General features: G+C 42.6%; 1 protein-coding gene across 6 annotated transcripts in view; it reads left to right on the forward strand.

Moving 5' to 3' along the window:
* MICU1 (mitochondrial calcium uptake 1) overlaps positions 1-14,723 on the forward strand; it is an 84,159-nt gene that overhangs the window by 33,853 nt on the left and 35,583 nt on the right. For 4 of the 6 annotated variants that reach the window (XM_062496851.1, XM_062496850.1, XM_062496852.1 and 1 more), the window contains 2 exons: positions 11,043-11,108; positions 12,252-12,366. In XM_062496851.1, the coding sequence (XP_062352835.1) occupies positions 11,043-11,108; positions 12,252-12,366 (181 nt within the window). Of the gene's footprint in view, positions 1-5,440; positions 5,453-11,042; positions 11,109-11,379; positions 11,386-12,251; positions 12,367-14,723 lie in introns of all 6 variants that reach the window. The other 2 variants (XM_062496849.1, XM_062496848.1) reach the window with 2 other exon arrangements.

Raw genomic sequence — 14,723 nt, forward strand, 5'->3', positions numbered from 1 at the left:
TGTAATGACAGAAAGATTCTCTAAAGGGACCTTATTTTAACAGTTACAGACAAAATATTACCACTTCCTATATTCTGGTGGGCTGGGAAATCATGGGTTGTAGCCACCTTTCTCTGATGCTTCTTTCTGACTGTGTGAGAGCCCCACAAAGTTAAACCACTTCAGGGGAAGCTCACTGGACCTTTCCCTTCCAGTCCCATCTCCAGATTCCTAAAGGGGATGCTCTTTTGGGTTCTTTTTGTGTCCCATCCATGTATTTCCCCCCTATTAAACAGCCTTTTGAGCCCCAGGTTCTTCCTGCAGCACTGCACAACTGTTCTGGGTGTTTGTGCTGTCGTGAGAGGTGTTGGTAAAATCTTAAGCAAATACTGATCTAGTTTTGTCTCCCTGTGAAAGTGGAGCTATGTAGCATCCCGCTTGTTGTTACGGGTCTCACAGACCTAATTATCCCACTGGGGTGGTAAAAGAAGCAGCTCTGCCCCAGGATTGGCAGCTCAGATGGACCCCTTGATGCAGATAGCTGTAGCTTAGTTAATTTTCCATAATATCACCAGTGGCACATGATGGTCCTCCAGCTTTCAGCAGCATTTTAACTTGCACCATCTGAAAATAAAGCTTTCAAATGCACATCAACATCTCACCCCCTACTGCTGCAGAAGTCAGGCATTTCCAGAAAGCCCCAACACAGGAAGAAAAAAAAAAGGAATTTAAAGCTTTATATAAACACAGTGTGGGCTGAACATGTGCAGTTCCTTGGCTTGTGTTTAGCAGGGACAGGTAACAAGATGATCAAATATCTGGGGTCCCTGTCATGAGCACCGGACGAGTGTGCCGGTTACCCAGGCAGCAGAGCAGGGCTTTGCTGGAAAACAGGCAACAGGGAGGTGGATTTTGGCAGTTAGTTTTGATACATAAAGCTCCAAAGCGTGTCATGAACACCTGTTTTCTTTCTCCCCCTGCCACAAACGTGATGTCTGCTTTATGTGGTTTAAAAAAACAACCAAACCAAAGGAAGGATGTATATTCTTTGCAAAATGCCCAGTGTTTCTCCCTCTGGTTTCATGACAGTCTGTTTTGTATTCACTCACTTTCATCATTCTGTCTTGTCAAGCTATCACCCTCATCCCTTAGGCTTTACATAAACAAGATTTGTTTGTAGGGAAGAAGTGCTGAATCCCACACTATTTTTGCTAATCACTCTTCTGTTCCTGAGCACTCTGCAGCCAATTCCCAGCACACTGGATAAAAGATCCAAAGGCAAATCCTTTGAACTCAACTTTCTGTTTCTTTGCCCCTCAACACCGAGGGCTCTGACCTGTAGTAGACTGAAATAGGTTTTTATATAACTTACAGATGTTGCTGCTGCACTTGGATGTCTCTGTGCTGTGGTTTGATTGCCTGCAAGTGAGGCAGCAGATTTAGGGGACTGCAATGGACTTTGCTTTATTATTATCTTCTCCTGGGACCTTTTTTTTCCCACAGCCTAATAACACCCTGGAAGCAGTGTACTCTGAAAATGAAGAAATTAGGTTCTTGTTTGCTTGGCTGTCTGCTTAAAGACACCTTGGGGCTGGCTACATCTGGCTGTGGCTGTTAGGGTAGTGGTAATGTCCAGGTGAGAGGATAATTTGAGGAGAGGATAAAATGAGCTGGCCTTGGCTCTCCCTTGGTAATGAAGGAAGCTGACAGTAGATTGATCTGACAGCAACTTGTTCTCATTTTGTTGCTTGCTTTGGGCTCCAGTTTAAAAAAATAGCACTGCTTTTACTCAGCCAAGCACAACTGAGGTGCTGCAGAGCTGACCTTGCACATTCGGAGTTTCACTTTGCATAGTGATAAAACCATTTTGAATCTCTTTCCTCCGTGCCTGGTTCCAGCCACACATTTCTCTTGGATTAACAAAGCAGCCTCTACCTGGAGGAGATTTGCCTTTGTGTGCTGAAGGAGCTGCTGAGCTCAGGCAGAAGGGTGAGAGGGTCATCACTGTTCCTCTAAGCATCCTCATGGATGTTACACAGAGGTAATGGGAGTTGTGGTACACAAAAATAGGCCTGGTCACTGGAAAGTTCTTCTCCTTTTTTTTTTAAGGAGAAAGGAGTTTGTGAACAATCAGACATAAGCAAGCTGTGCTGTTCAAAAGCACTGACAATCCAGAGGCCAGATCCTGGCCGAAGAGTGGGAAAGAGGATTGATTTTAGTTCCAAGCAAAGATAGCATGCAAGCAGTAGTTTAGAAGGAGATTCAGTTAAAAGTCTGTGCAGTTATTTGAATTTTAATTACATATTCCAAGACAGTGTTCGTAGCATCTGTATGAATTTCAAGCATGTGTGTTTGAGATGTAGATGCTGCAGCATTAGTGAGGTGATGTATGAGCTGCTCCTTTCACAGAACCCCATTTTATTTAGGCAAAACTGCTATCAGAGCACTGGATTGGCCATTGTGGGGTGATCAGGATTGATCTTGCCAGAGGATTTTGGGGAGTGATGTGCCTCTGTATTGTGTTTTTGTTGGGTTTCCAAGCCAGCTTGCTGTGCAAGTGACTGAATGCCACGGTGAGAAGATAAAATCCACCTTTTTCCCCTCTTCTGCCCCTCCTTCTTCCTGCTGATAATTTATAGAGTTACTGGAGAGGGAGGTAGATGTTACTGCCTTATTAATGGCAACAATGCTCCTGTAATTTGAGCCTAAATGCTTTCTCTTCACTCATGCAAGACCAAAAACCCTGGAGACACTCAGCCAGCACAAACCTTAGGTCAGATGTGTGTGCCAGCATGGGCTTGTGCTTTTGGGCTGAGCGTGTACAGGGAGGCAACCTGTGGCTCCATTTTTGTCTAAGAGTGGTGGTTTCTTCCCTAGGGAAGCAAGCTCAGCAAAGTAGAGGAAAAGAGGCATTGATTACTATTCATTCAGAGTAGAAGAAAGATATTAATCAGCTTGCAGACATTTCATATGGAGCCAGAGCAAAAGGCTGATGTGAGAACAGACACAGTCTCAGGGCACTGTGGTGTGCAGGTGCCCACACCATGATTGTCTGTCTGCTAGGCTTCCACTGTCTCTTCCCTCTTGAAGTTGGCAGTGGGAAAGCAAATGCATTATTAACCCATCTGTAGGAGAAGTAACTCATGTTTTTGTGATGAATATGCTCTCACTAAGTAGTAGAGATTTCTTAGCACATCTAACCTAGCATAAGCTTCAGTAATATTATGCAAATGGTCATGCAGATTTTGTTTAAATTTTTCTTTTTTCTTGCTCTCTCTGTTTATTCATTGGATTTTTTTGGCTTGTTCATTAATGAATGACAAGCTTCATCTCTCAAAGAACCAGTGCTATTCATGTTATTGCTGTGAACTGTGAGCCTCATATCCACCCTGTCAGCACCCTTCTGAGCCAGCAGGGGTGCTCCCAGGTGTCTCCCAACTGAGCTTCCAGCAGTGTATCCTGGTGGAAAGGTAAAGGTGAGTTAGAATGCTTTTAAGGAACACTTAGGCCCTGTGTTTCTTAAATAGGCTCTGGTCTATTTAGGAAATAAAAGGCCCACTCTGGATGGCTTATTAGTTTAATTAGGATACACTTGACTTGCTCTTTTTCCTCCTGTGGGGAGAATTCCTTGCTACTGCTTGATAAGAGCAAGAGCCTTCGAGCTACCAGCAACAGCTTCCCCTCCTGCAGTAAGTAATTAGAGAGGCTTTCAGTGCCCTCTAATCAAATTTATGACTTAAGTATTTCCTGCCAGCATTTATGTTTACTTCTCTAGATGTTTGGGGATGCCATAAAGTAATGCCAAGCAAGGTGAAGGACAAGGAAAATACTTCAAATGGAGCCTCTCAGGGCTGGTAAAAGATTTCTGGAATTCACTTCCACTGGATAATGCAGGGTCATATCATGGACCAATGCAATGAGTATCTTCAGGTGCCCTGACCTGAAGGTGTGTGTCCATTAAAGAACACTTGCTGGAGGTCAGCTCAGGAGGCAGATTTCTTTCCAGATGGTTTAAAGAGCACCTCAGGAGCAGAGGAGCTTGAAAAAAGTACTCAGGAAGAATCCCCAAGGAGAAGACTGGGGGTAGATGCACCATGCTTTTCTGGTGGATTAAAGGATCTTGCTCACAGGTTTGAAAAAAAGGGGAGCAAATGGAGCCTTGGTTTATTAGCTGGAATTTCTGGGATCTTTTGCTCTTTGGGTGGGCTTTGCCTGGAGCATGATGGCTTCCACCAGTGTGTGATAAGCTGCCATAGACCCAAACTTGCAGCAAGTGAGACAAGTCTAGTCTGCTCTCATTCAGGAGCCAGACACTGGGTTAGAGCTCTGAGCTCCCTGGAGGTTTAAGTGCCTTTGAAACCTTAATTCCAAAGGATGCAACTCTAAATGTTGCCAGCATCACAATTCAGTAAAGAGCAGCATAAAGTGCAGGTGCACTTGAAGGACAGTTGCTATGTTCTTCAGGTTAAATGCAATGAAAACACATGAGGAGTTCTCTAAATGCAGCTGTGTGAGGTCCTGTCAACATCTGTTGTGACAGAGTTTGAAATGAATGTGTCCCCAGCTGGAGCTGGGTTATGGCTTGCCTTGAAGTGTTCAGCCATTCTGGTCCATAATCCATGGCAAATGTCACTGTCCAACCTCAGATTTCCTGCTTTTAAATTCCTTCACTCTCTGATCTCAGCTCAGGTAGTATTTGCATAGTAACCAGGAGGCATCTTCTTACATGGATAATAACCTTACACTGATCTGTATGAACAGTCCTCTGCCATCCCTGAAAGTGTTGTAAGGAGGTGGTGAGGCAAAATCCTTGCCTGTGGCTTTGTGGAAGTGAGCAGAGATGCAGTTTATTGCAGATAACCAGCAAAGCTGAGCTGAGAAGGTTTTTATCTTCTTGGATTTCTTTGCTGACACCCTGTCCACGTTGGTTGTTGTTTTGTTGGCTTTTCCCTCTCAGCCAAATTGTCCCTCCTGTCTGCTTCAGTTAATTCTGTTGTTTACCTGTTTGCTGGGACCTGTGTGGACACTGAACTGTGCAAATTCTGTTTTTTGTTTGTTTTTAATAAAGCTGTATTTAGTCAAATAAAAGTCTTAATTGCTTCTAACATAGTGCACAAACATCCCCCTGGGCACCTGGGCTGCTTTAGGTACAGAACAAGTGTCTTCTTTCCTATCTCCACCAAACCTCTGTGGTGTATTTTGGCTTTGACAAAGCTCTACTTGCTGTTGCCTTTTTGTATCCCTAATTCTGCTGCTTGTTTCCACAGGGCTTCTACTAAAATCCTCTGGTTGTTCTTTGTCCTCTTTTGTTCTGGTTTCCAGGTACCCGGCGGGTATTTCTTCCAGCTGCTGAGATCTCTGATACTTGTCTTTATTCTCATTCTGGTTTGTGGGGTTCTTTTGGTGTAACCAAGCATTCCCTCATTTTCTTCCCTTTTCTAACCCTCTCCCCTCCCACCAGGATTTCTGGCAGGTACAAAGCAGACAGCATGTGCTTTGATTAGTTTGTGCTTCAGACCACATGATATGCACTTTTCATGTGAAAGGGACAGTGTACGCTCACCTCTTCTCCCTGCTCCTCTAATAGATACTCCTGAGTGCTCTCCTTGATCCTCATCCTGAAGGATTTATTTGAGAACACCAGAGTTTGGCTTGTGGAGGGAACAGTCCTCAGGGTAACCATTAATACCTGGCTCTATTACCAGGAACTGCTTTGAGCAAAGCTCAGATGTGCATCTCCCTCCTGGTTTCACAGTGTCCTCTGAGGCTTCTGTCTTATTTTACAGCTCGATGAGACTGTGATAGAGCTGGCTCTGCTGGAAAATAGTGTTTTCCCCTTGAGGCTTCAAAGTTAGTTTGATTCTCTGGCCAAATGCTCTGGGGAAATGTCATCTGTTTGAAGGTGTGTAGGTTTGGGAAAGGTTTCATTTGCAAACTCGTGTTTTTCTAGTTACAGAATTATGTAGAGTGAACTGTATTAAAGAATATATTAGGAAGAATATATTTAGTTGTTGTAGTTCTTAAAATGTTTTGTCAGAAAAAGAACTAGAAACCAAAGGGGAGTTCATTCAATATTAGCAAGTAAGGAGGAAGATATCTCTAAGCACTTTGAGTTTGCCTTGTAGCTTTGTGACCTTAGTGAAATCCACAGGGAATGTTAGGGATAAATAAACAACTTGGTAATAAGCCCTCAGTGAGTGTATGCAGTCTTTTAGTCAAAAATGGGTTCTGGGGTATTTCTGGCTTTAATTTCTTTGAGTTTTCCTCGTGTTAGCTTAGTGCTTAATACTTGAGGGACACAAGAAAGCTCTGAGAACTCTGTCCTTGGGTTACATGGTATTAGCAGGCAGAAAGGGTCTGGATGGAGAAGGGTGGCAGGGAATGTTTTAGGAGATGCTTGAACTCACTTGGCTACAAAAGGAATTAAAATCTAGATGGGAGAAGCAGGTGAAGAGAAAGAAAGGACTGAGAGAGGGAAAGAGAATTGGAGAATTGGCAAGATTTTGGTGGGTGAGTACCAAGTGTACAGCCCCAACCTCATCAACTAAGCCAATACTTAATCATCACTTTTTATAGAGAGTTATTATTTTCCTCCTCCACTTGTCCTTTCACACTGGGATTTCTGCCTGAGAGCCGGAGCAGAGTTCATGAACAATGTGTTCATCTTGGTTAGGCAGGCTGAGATGAGGGAGAGCAGCATCCCAATTTCCATCAGAGGCCTAAACAGCCATTTAAATTCAGAGATGGCAAAACTCAGCTCCTTTTAGAAACTTGATGTGGGCCATCAAGGACCCTAATCAATCCTGCCCATTAAATTTCGATGCAAAATGCCCCAGTGGTCATGCAGATTGTGATTTCATTACCCTGCAGAGGGCTGAGGGGAGCACAAGTGTAGACTGTCCCTTTTCCAAGGCATTTCCTGTTTGCTTTTCCTGCAGGGGTTTCTCCCTTGCATGAGTGGCTCCGCTGCCTGCCGAGGGTCGGGAAAGTCTGTGTCGTTCATTTTCTGGGTTGTACAGAATGCTGGCCTTGCATTTCAGGTGCCCTTTGTTTGAAAGGTGGTTGGAGTATTTGCAGCCTTGCTGGAAGGGAGGGAGTACAGATTTCTCTTTCCAGTCACAGGAGTCCACCTGCAGTAGTAATTGCTGCCCAGGATTTCAATCTCTGGATGTGCTCAAATTTAGAGTGAGAGAACGTGCAGGGCATCCTCACCCCTGTCCAGCTCTTTATTTTTGTGCCCCTCTGTAGATACACAGATAAAATAGCCTCCCAAAATCAAAAGTTTTTAAAACCTCATGATTAAAATATGCTCTTGAAAGGTATTATCTGCCAATTATGCAGTATTATCTTCCAACAATAAGTTTTAAACATTTTCTCAGGTTAGCACTCAGCCACCACAATTTTCCATGGAGAACCTGTTTGTGTTTGCTTGTGTTGGTGTGCAGACTTCATAGTAAATTTTCACTCCTATCATTCCAGATAATGTGAGCTTTCCCATGGCTAAAAGAAGTTGATGAGTTTCAAAAGGCCCTTGTGCTGTTTCCATCACAGCCTCAAACACTTTTTTCTTATTTCATTATATAGAAAAAGTGATATAAAAAAGCCAGGTGGCACATTTAAAATTACTTATTTTGCATCCACATTATAGAACTGGCTTTGAAAGCTCTTAAACCCCTCCATTTTCCCCCAGGTCTGTGTTTCATAATGCAGAGGGACCTCCCCATCTCTTTTTCCATTAAGGACTTTTGAACATTTGGGATAAAAGGCTCAGTTTTTAAATCTGATCCTGAAAGCCTTTTTATTTCTTTATTCAGCTTTCTTAAAGTGAGGTGCCTGAAATCTCTAGATACGTGACTTTGACTCTATAAAGTTTAAATATTTAAAGAAAAATAAAGAAAAATTTTAAATCCTCATTTTTTTTCGGTTCAGTGTTTTGATGCAGACAGAGTTGAAAACATTCATATTTTTATTACCACAGCAAGCTGGTTTGCACTGGAATTTATTAAGGGTTTTCCCTTGTCTGTTACCAAGTCTCTTAGTATACATTTCCCTGATTTTCAACAGCCCTACTTGGGAAAAGCTGCAATAATCCACACCTGTCCTGCTGGCAAATAGGACTTCTTTTCCTACATGCCTCCAGTTAACTCTGAAAGAAATATATGAATAGATGTCTTATTTTGATGTTTTCCATAACTGAAGGTGGTCAGTTGAAAGATAATTGCTTTGCATCCAGGTGACTTCACTCTACACTTATGGGTTGGCATTTGCTCACACAATATTGGTCACCTAAAAAATGTTTATGTTCTAAAGGAACAAAGCCAGTACCATGATGTTTGACAATAAAAGGTGGTTTATTCTTCATCTAGAATCCCTTGCTAATTGGCAGAATTGCTTCCTGGTTCTGGAGAAATACCCATTATCTCTCATAGATATTTATTTTACTGGGGTTTTTTGGGGAAGTTCTAAGTGTAACATAGGCTAATAAATTCCTGAAGGTTTGGTTCGTGGAAGTGCAAATGTGGTGCTGAAACGCAGGTTGCAGGAGAAAACGTGCCCAAAGTGTCCTTCCCTTCTCCAGATGGAAACCCAAACTGGCAGTTCTGAGAGACTTCCCAAGAATGTGTTCTTCCCAAATTAAGTGCTGTAGTTTCTGGAATGCCAGATGAAGTGGAGCTGCCAGGATTTAGGTGGTCGGGCTATTCTAGACCCCCATTAGGAATGGGAGCACCAGCACCGTGTGTCCATCTCTGCCTCTGCAGAGAAGGCATCTCTCCATTTGCAAAAATACACCTTTATTTTTCACATTGGCATAATTTAGTATTACCTCATTTCATTCCTCACTCAGCCCTGGGAGAACAATTTTTAAATCCAAAGTAAAGGTAATATTTGGCAAGGAATGTCAAGATTCTGTGATGTCAGCAATGTCAAGATTTGGTTTTTCCACCAATCCTTTGTTACTTGGAAGCTGTACCATGTCCTTAACTTAAGGGAGGCTCTACCAGCAGATCACTTTTGAGGTGGAATATGTGAAGTTTGTGGAAATGGAAGTTTGTGATGTATTTTTGGGTGCTTTGCAGCCAGCCTGTATGTAAACTCTGGGGAATTGCCTGCATGCAGCATACAACTTTTTCCTCTAGCACGTGGGTTTGGGGAAGCTTGGTCACTGCATTGATCTGTTAAACCACACCTTGGTGCTGATTGAGCTTGGATCCTGACTTGGGAAGGACAAACCAAGCTCTGTATCTTGAATTTGAGTTTTTTGACCTGTTGTCAGTGTCTGAACTGGAAGAGAATCTGTTTGTACCCCCGTCACGAGTTTTGTTCCACTGAGACTGGACTGGTGGCTTCTCACTGAACTTACACAGTCATGCTTGTGCCAAAAGCAGTGAGATATTTGGATTTATTTTTCTTTTTACATGTTAGTTTGGATGTCTGCTCATCTGTGTGCTTGTTAAATACGAATCTACTGCTTGATTAAAAAATAGCTCATGATTGTAAGGTGTTCCCCATGGCTTGCTCACCTGTGAATGCTCGGTTTAAATGAGTTTTTTTGGGGTGTGCCAGATGATCTTAACCAATTACTCTGGTTTTGGGAGTGGATTTAACATGGAAAAAAATGTTGAGTGGAAAACACTTGACTTGACTGTTTTAAATGAGCACTTCGAGAATTACCTCAGATACAAAAGGGTGTGGATAATTAATTTGTGGAAATGACTTGTCTCTAAAAGAAGGTGGAGGTTTGCAAAGGGATTTTTCCCTGGGTATTCTGATACCATGCTTTACCTTTCTGGCTGAATGGGGATGTGCTGGAAGGAAGGTGGGATGTGGGAAAGGGTGGTTTGGGGTGTTAATGAGGGCTGACTTTGGCTCAGTCACCTTGAACCTTGAGGGATGACAACAGCCCATGTTGTGCTTTGTGAAGAAGGTAGAGTGATTTATTTTATATTATTTTTCCTGGAGGTTACGTATCATTCCTTGCAATAATGTTTCATGGTAGGAAGCAACTCCTGGGAAAAGGATGCTTTGAGCCTTTCCCATAGTGGGGTGAGCTTCCCACAAAGTTCATGGAAAACAATCAAATACACAGCTTCTCACTGAGACAGAAGACAATGAATGGGAGAGCTGGAAAATTTTTCAAGGTTCTGTTCTACTGCTGGGAACCTGAAAAACTGATTGATGAGGGCAGTTGTTATTTTCTCTTAAAATCAGTGGGAGAAATTCCCTTTTCTGTGACCAGCAGGCAACTGAGCACTGTAGTTACAGCATGTCTTCCCTGGGTTAGTTACAAATAGATGCTGTTTTTAATATAAATAAATAAATAACATTTTTTTACTGTGTTTGCTCAAAGTGAGGTGCAAATGGGTAAATGCTTCTCCCTCCCCTCTGTCTTTTTATATTTCAGAGACCAGCTAACTTAATATCCTATTTTATTGTTAGTCTATGGATGTGCTTTCCTCCGATGAGGAATATTTTGAGCTGTTTGATGCTGACTGTGAATTTAAAGTGCAGAAAAGAAACCCATAAAAATTAATAAACCACCTTCTGGAACTTTTTCATGTGATTCTTTGAGCAAGATGCTAATAGGTAGTTTTTGATCAATGCTTCCCAAGAGAGGCAATCAGAGGGAGAGGCAATAAATCACAGGAGCAGGTGAGATACTGCTGGCAGCACCTCCAGCAGCAGTCCCAGGGAGCTGCTTTCTCCCTAAAACCAGGAAAACCAGATGTTTGTTCTTCACATCAGCATTGATGTAATCTTTGCTTTGGATCCACCTCCACAGGAATGGAAGCAGAGCCATTTTTTGAGGAAATGCTATTTCAACCTGGTACCCATAAGCATAAATGGCTATTATCTTGCATCAAATGAAGGCCATTAGCATGTTGTCTGCTGGTATTGACTCACCTCATATTAAATTCCTGGTGCTCTTCGGGTGGTAAAGGCAGAGTTACTGGGAATGATTCTATGTGATCAGTAGAGCTGAACTCTTTTTCCCTGGAAACTGTGGGTTTTTTTGGTGATCTATATGATTATTTTTGTCTCTTTTCTTGTGGTTTCCAAGCCAGATACAGGTTAAATTTTCATCTAAATTATTAGCTGAGCTCATCCCCACTCTGCAGTCCCATACAATGGTGAGTTCTCGCTCCAAAAATAAAAAAGAAAAAACAAAAAAACCTGAGGTGATGAGAGACATCAGCTGCAGACAGCAGAGAAGCTATGAGCTAACACTTGCTGGGATATCTCCATAGGCTTCCAGTCACAGCAACCACCTGGTTGCTCCAAACTTTCCTTGCTCTTGGCAAGCCTAACCATTCAACTTGAAGTGATGTTTTGCCTGCTTGTTTTATTGTTGGTTAACCAGTTTTCTTTCCTTTATCTTGTATATGATGGGATCTCCGCTAGACAGAGGTAACAGAGGGGGACAGCTGTGCAGCTGGACCCTCGTGTGGTGGTGTTTGTCAGTGGTTTTTCCTAAAACCATTCCTAAATCCAGCCTTGCTTTCACCGTGCCTGCGTGTGCTTGCATGGCCTGGTTTCCATGGAATAACCTCACCCACCCCTACTCTCCTTTGCATTAATTGAATTCTCCTCTGTGTGTGCGTGTGCCTACTCCTGCTGTGTCCTTAAAGTGGGTCACCAGTGTGGATTCCCTAACAGTTTTATGGATCCTTTTCAGCCTTTGGGGGTTCTGCGGATCAAAGGGACTCGAATTTTTAGCTTAGTAAGATACTGTGAGCTGATAAATGGTAAAGAACTGGAGCAAGAGGGAGGTGGAGTTTAGTTTCAGGCCCGGGCCTCCCTGTGATCTCACACACACACACACACGGTTTGGATAACTTTGATCAGGCTTTTTATTCATGTCAAAAAGTCCTTTCTTGGCTCCTTTCTACAACAGAGTCTAACTAAAAAGCTGTCAGTGAAATACACCAATTTCCCCTTTAAATCCTGTGCTAAAGTCAGAGTGAGCTTAAAATCTCAAAGATTTTAAGCAAAATGGCCATAGTTTTGTTTATGTGTGTTTCAGCTGGGCTGAACCAACAAACAAATCCCATGCAATTCCTTATCCCTCATTGGAGATGGGGAAGCGCTGATCTTTGCAGAACTGTTCTGAACAGATCCGAAGGCTGGAAAAGGTCTGCTGGATATGGATGGAGATAGTAGGGGTGTGTGTGTGTCCATGGAATGGCTTGTTGGTGCTGAGGATGCAAATCAAGTCTTCCATTCCTCTGTTTAATCTGGTGCTTTCTGTCCTCTCTTTGGGTGTGGATGAGCAGAAGCTGTCCCAGGAGAGGGAGAAGTTTGCTGACGAGGACAGCATTTTCTATGCGCTTGGAGAATGTGGACTCATCTCTTTTTCTGACTACATCTTCCTCACCACGGTCCTTTCCAGTAAGTACAGCAGGGATTTCCCCTGCAATTTCTGGGTTTTTTTAAGTTTTCAGGGTTCACAAGCAATAGCTTGTTGACATACATTTCCCTAAAAGGCCTTCTTGATTGCTTGCAACTCGAGCTGGGCAATTGCTGTTGCTTCATCTGGTTCAGCCTGAGCTTCCAGTGCTTTGGGAAGACAAGCAGATCAATGACTTTGGAAGATTTATTTCTCATTTTGAAATGTGACAAATTTCTTTTTAATGAGTCACTTGACCTGCTGTTCAGATCTGTAAATGGAGACGTGTTCTCGAGTCGTGTTCATGTGATATTCTGGGATTTGGATGAACGCAGATCTCCAGCTTTTCACTGGTTTCACATCTCTCCAAACTCCCTTTTCTAGCTGTGTTTTCACTTGGGTGAGCTTGTGTTTGTGAGTGATGTAATCCAATGAGGAGAGAAGTTAAGCTGTTTACATTTCAGCAAGTATCATCAGATACCTTCTGTCTTTTCACCCTGCTGCACTTGACTTTCATTTGTGATATTTCCATGATCTGCTAATCTGTTCCAGCAAAGTCGTCTGCACTCCAAGTGCCAGCACTGAAAAGTTTGCTTTGCTGGCAAGAACCAGTGAAACTGAAGCCTTTGGTAATGTCAAATGGCATTTCTAGACTTTCTTCACATGGAAGTCAAACTCAAAGCCTCATTTGCAGAGCTGCTCTGACTGTTTGGAAGGTTCTGTGTCATAAACAGGGGAGTCAGTGGCAGTTTCTCAGCCCCATTAGAAAATGTGGGGTAAGGGGGTATAAACCACTGTCCAAATGAACTTGAGACATTTTATTTTCAGATTTAAAAAGAGAAAACGTGGTCATCTAATCTCAGAAGTATCTATTTCATGCTGACCTGATTTGTGGAATTAAAAAACTGGATGCTTTCCAGTTAACCTGCAGAGCCCACTGCTGCCTGCCCAGTGCTGTTCAGTTTTACATCAGTTTTATGCTGATGTTTTGTCACAGCAACAGGTGCTTTATTCTCCCCCCATGTTCTTGCATGTTGTAACAGGAGACATGAGAGGCAGCTCTTCCTTTACTGAGGATCTATTCCTGGGAAGCAGCAATGCTCAAGGTCTTGTTTGTTGTCAGATGGACATGGCGGGGGCAGACTTGTGTGTGACCTTCATGTTGTGAAAACAAACAGATAAAGGTGGTTCAAGCCAGGGAATTTGTTTTATGGCTTTAATCTGCCTTTTTTTTTTTTTTTTATTTGACTGAGTGTCAGAACTGGCTCTTAGGACCTTTGCTGTTCCTTTCTTACATTCATCTGGGCTGTGCCAAAATTATTTCAGGTATTCACTTGTGTAATGAGGGCTTTTCATCTGAGCCTCCACAGATGACAATGAACTCTCAAACCTCTGGTATCACATTACTGAGTGTGGCTTGTAAAACACTCTTGCCCTTGTTTTTATGGTTGTGCTGGTGGTGAACAACCCCCTAATCAAGTACACAGGGCACAAAATTAATTTCATGTGCTTCCAAAGGCAGCAGTAAGAGAAATTGCTCTTGCTTTGCTTTAACTTCTTTGTTGTGAGAATAAAAGAAAAGGAGCGCCTTGTGTTAGAGGAGCAGCCAGCCTTAGTTTGGAGGCTCTAAGGGAGGGACAGGGGTTTTTTTCCTCTTGTTCTTGGGCTTTTGAGCATGTCCACAATTACAGGGGAGTTAAAATTAATGAGGAGACAGAACTGGCTTTGAGGAGCCATGTGAAGGGTGGGCAAGGCAGGAGCTTTCAAAAAGGAAAATCTAAAAATTAAAAAAAAAAAGGAGAAAAAAAATTCTGGGGCTTTGAGGCTGACTTTTAGACATTTAGGGAGTTTGCTAAATGATTACTGGAGATGGAGGAATGCCTCTGGAGCTCCTGTTAAACAGTGATTTCCCCAGAGAAAGAGTTTAGGTTTCATTTATAAAGCATTTGCTTTTGTAAAATAAATTCCCAACCAAACCTTGCCCTGTGGCTAAATAGAAAACTCACTGTTGCACCCCACTGGTTTACTCCCTGACTAGTGAACATTGCCTTGCAGGAATCCAGTAGTTCCTGATTGAGTTATTTTCCCTAGGAAATAAATAAAATAGAATGAGGAAAGTAAATCTTAAACATGACAGTTCAATATTGGTTTTCTCACTGTGTTGTTTAAATAACCCAAACATTGAGGAAGTATCTGGACGAGCTGGAGCTGTAGATAACATCAAATGGATAAAACCAAATAAATGTTGGGAAAGGAAGGCTGCATATTGAGCACTAAGCAGGATAATCCAAAGGGTGACTGGGAGACTGGGTCTGGGGGTGGGAGGCAGGAGGAAGAGTGATGGGGAGAGATTCACTGT

The sequence above is a fragment of the Cinclus cinclus genome, chromosome 7 (genome assembly GCF_963662255.1).
Source record: "Cinclus cinclus chromosome 7, bCinCin1.1, whole genome shotgun sequence".
Classification (NCBI taxonomy): domain Eukaryota; kingdom Metazoa; phylum Chordata; class Aves; order Passeriformes; family Cinclidae; genus Cinclus; species Cinclus cinclus.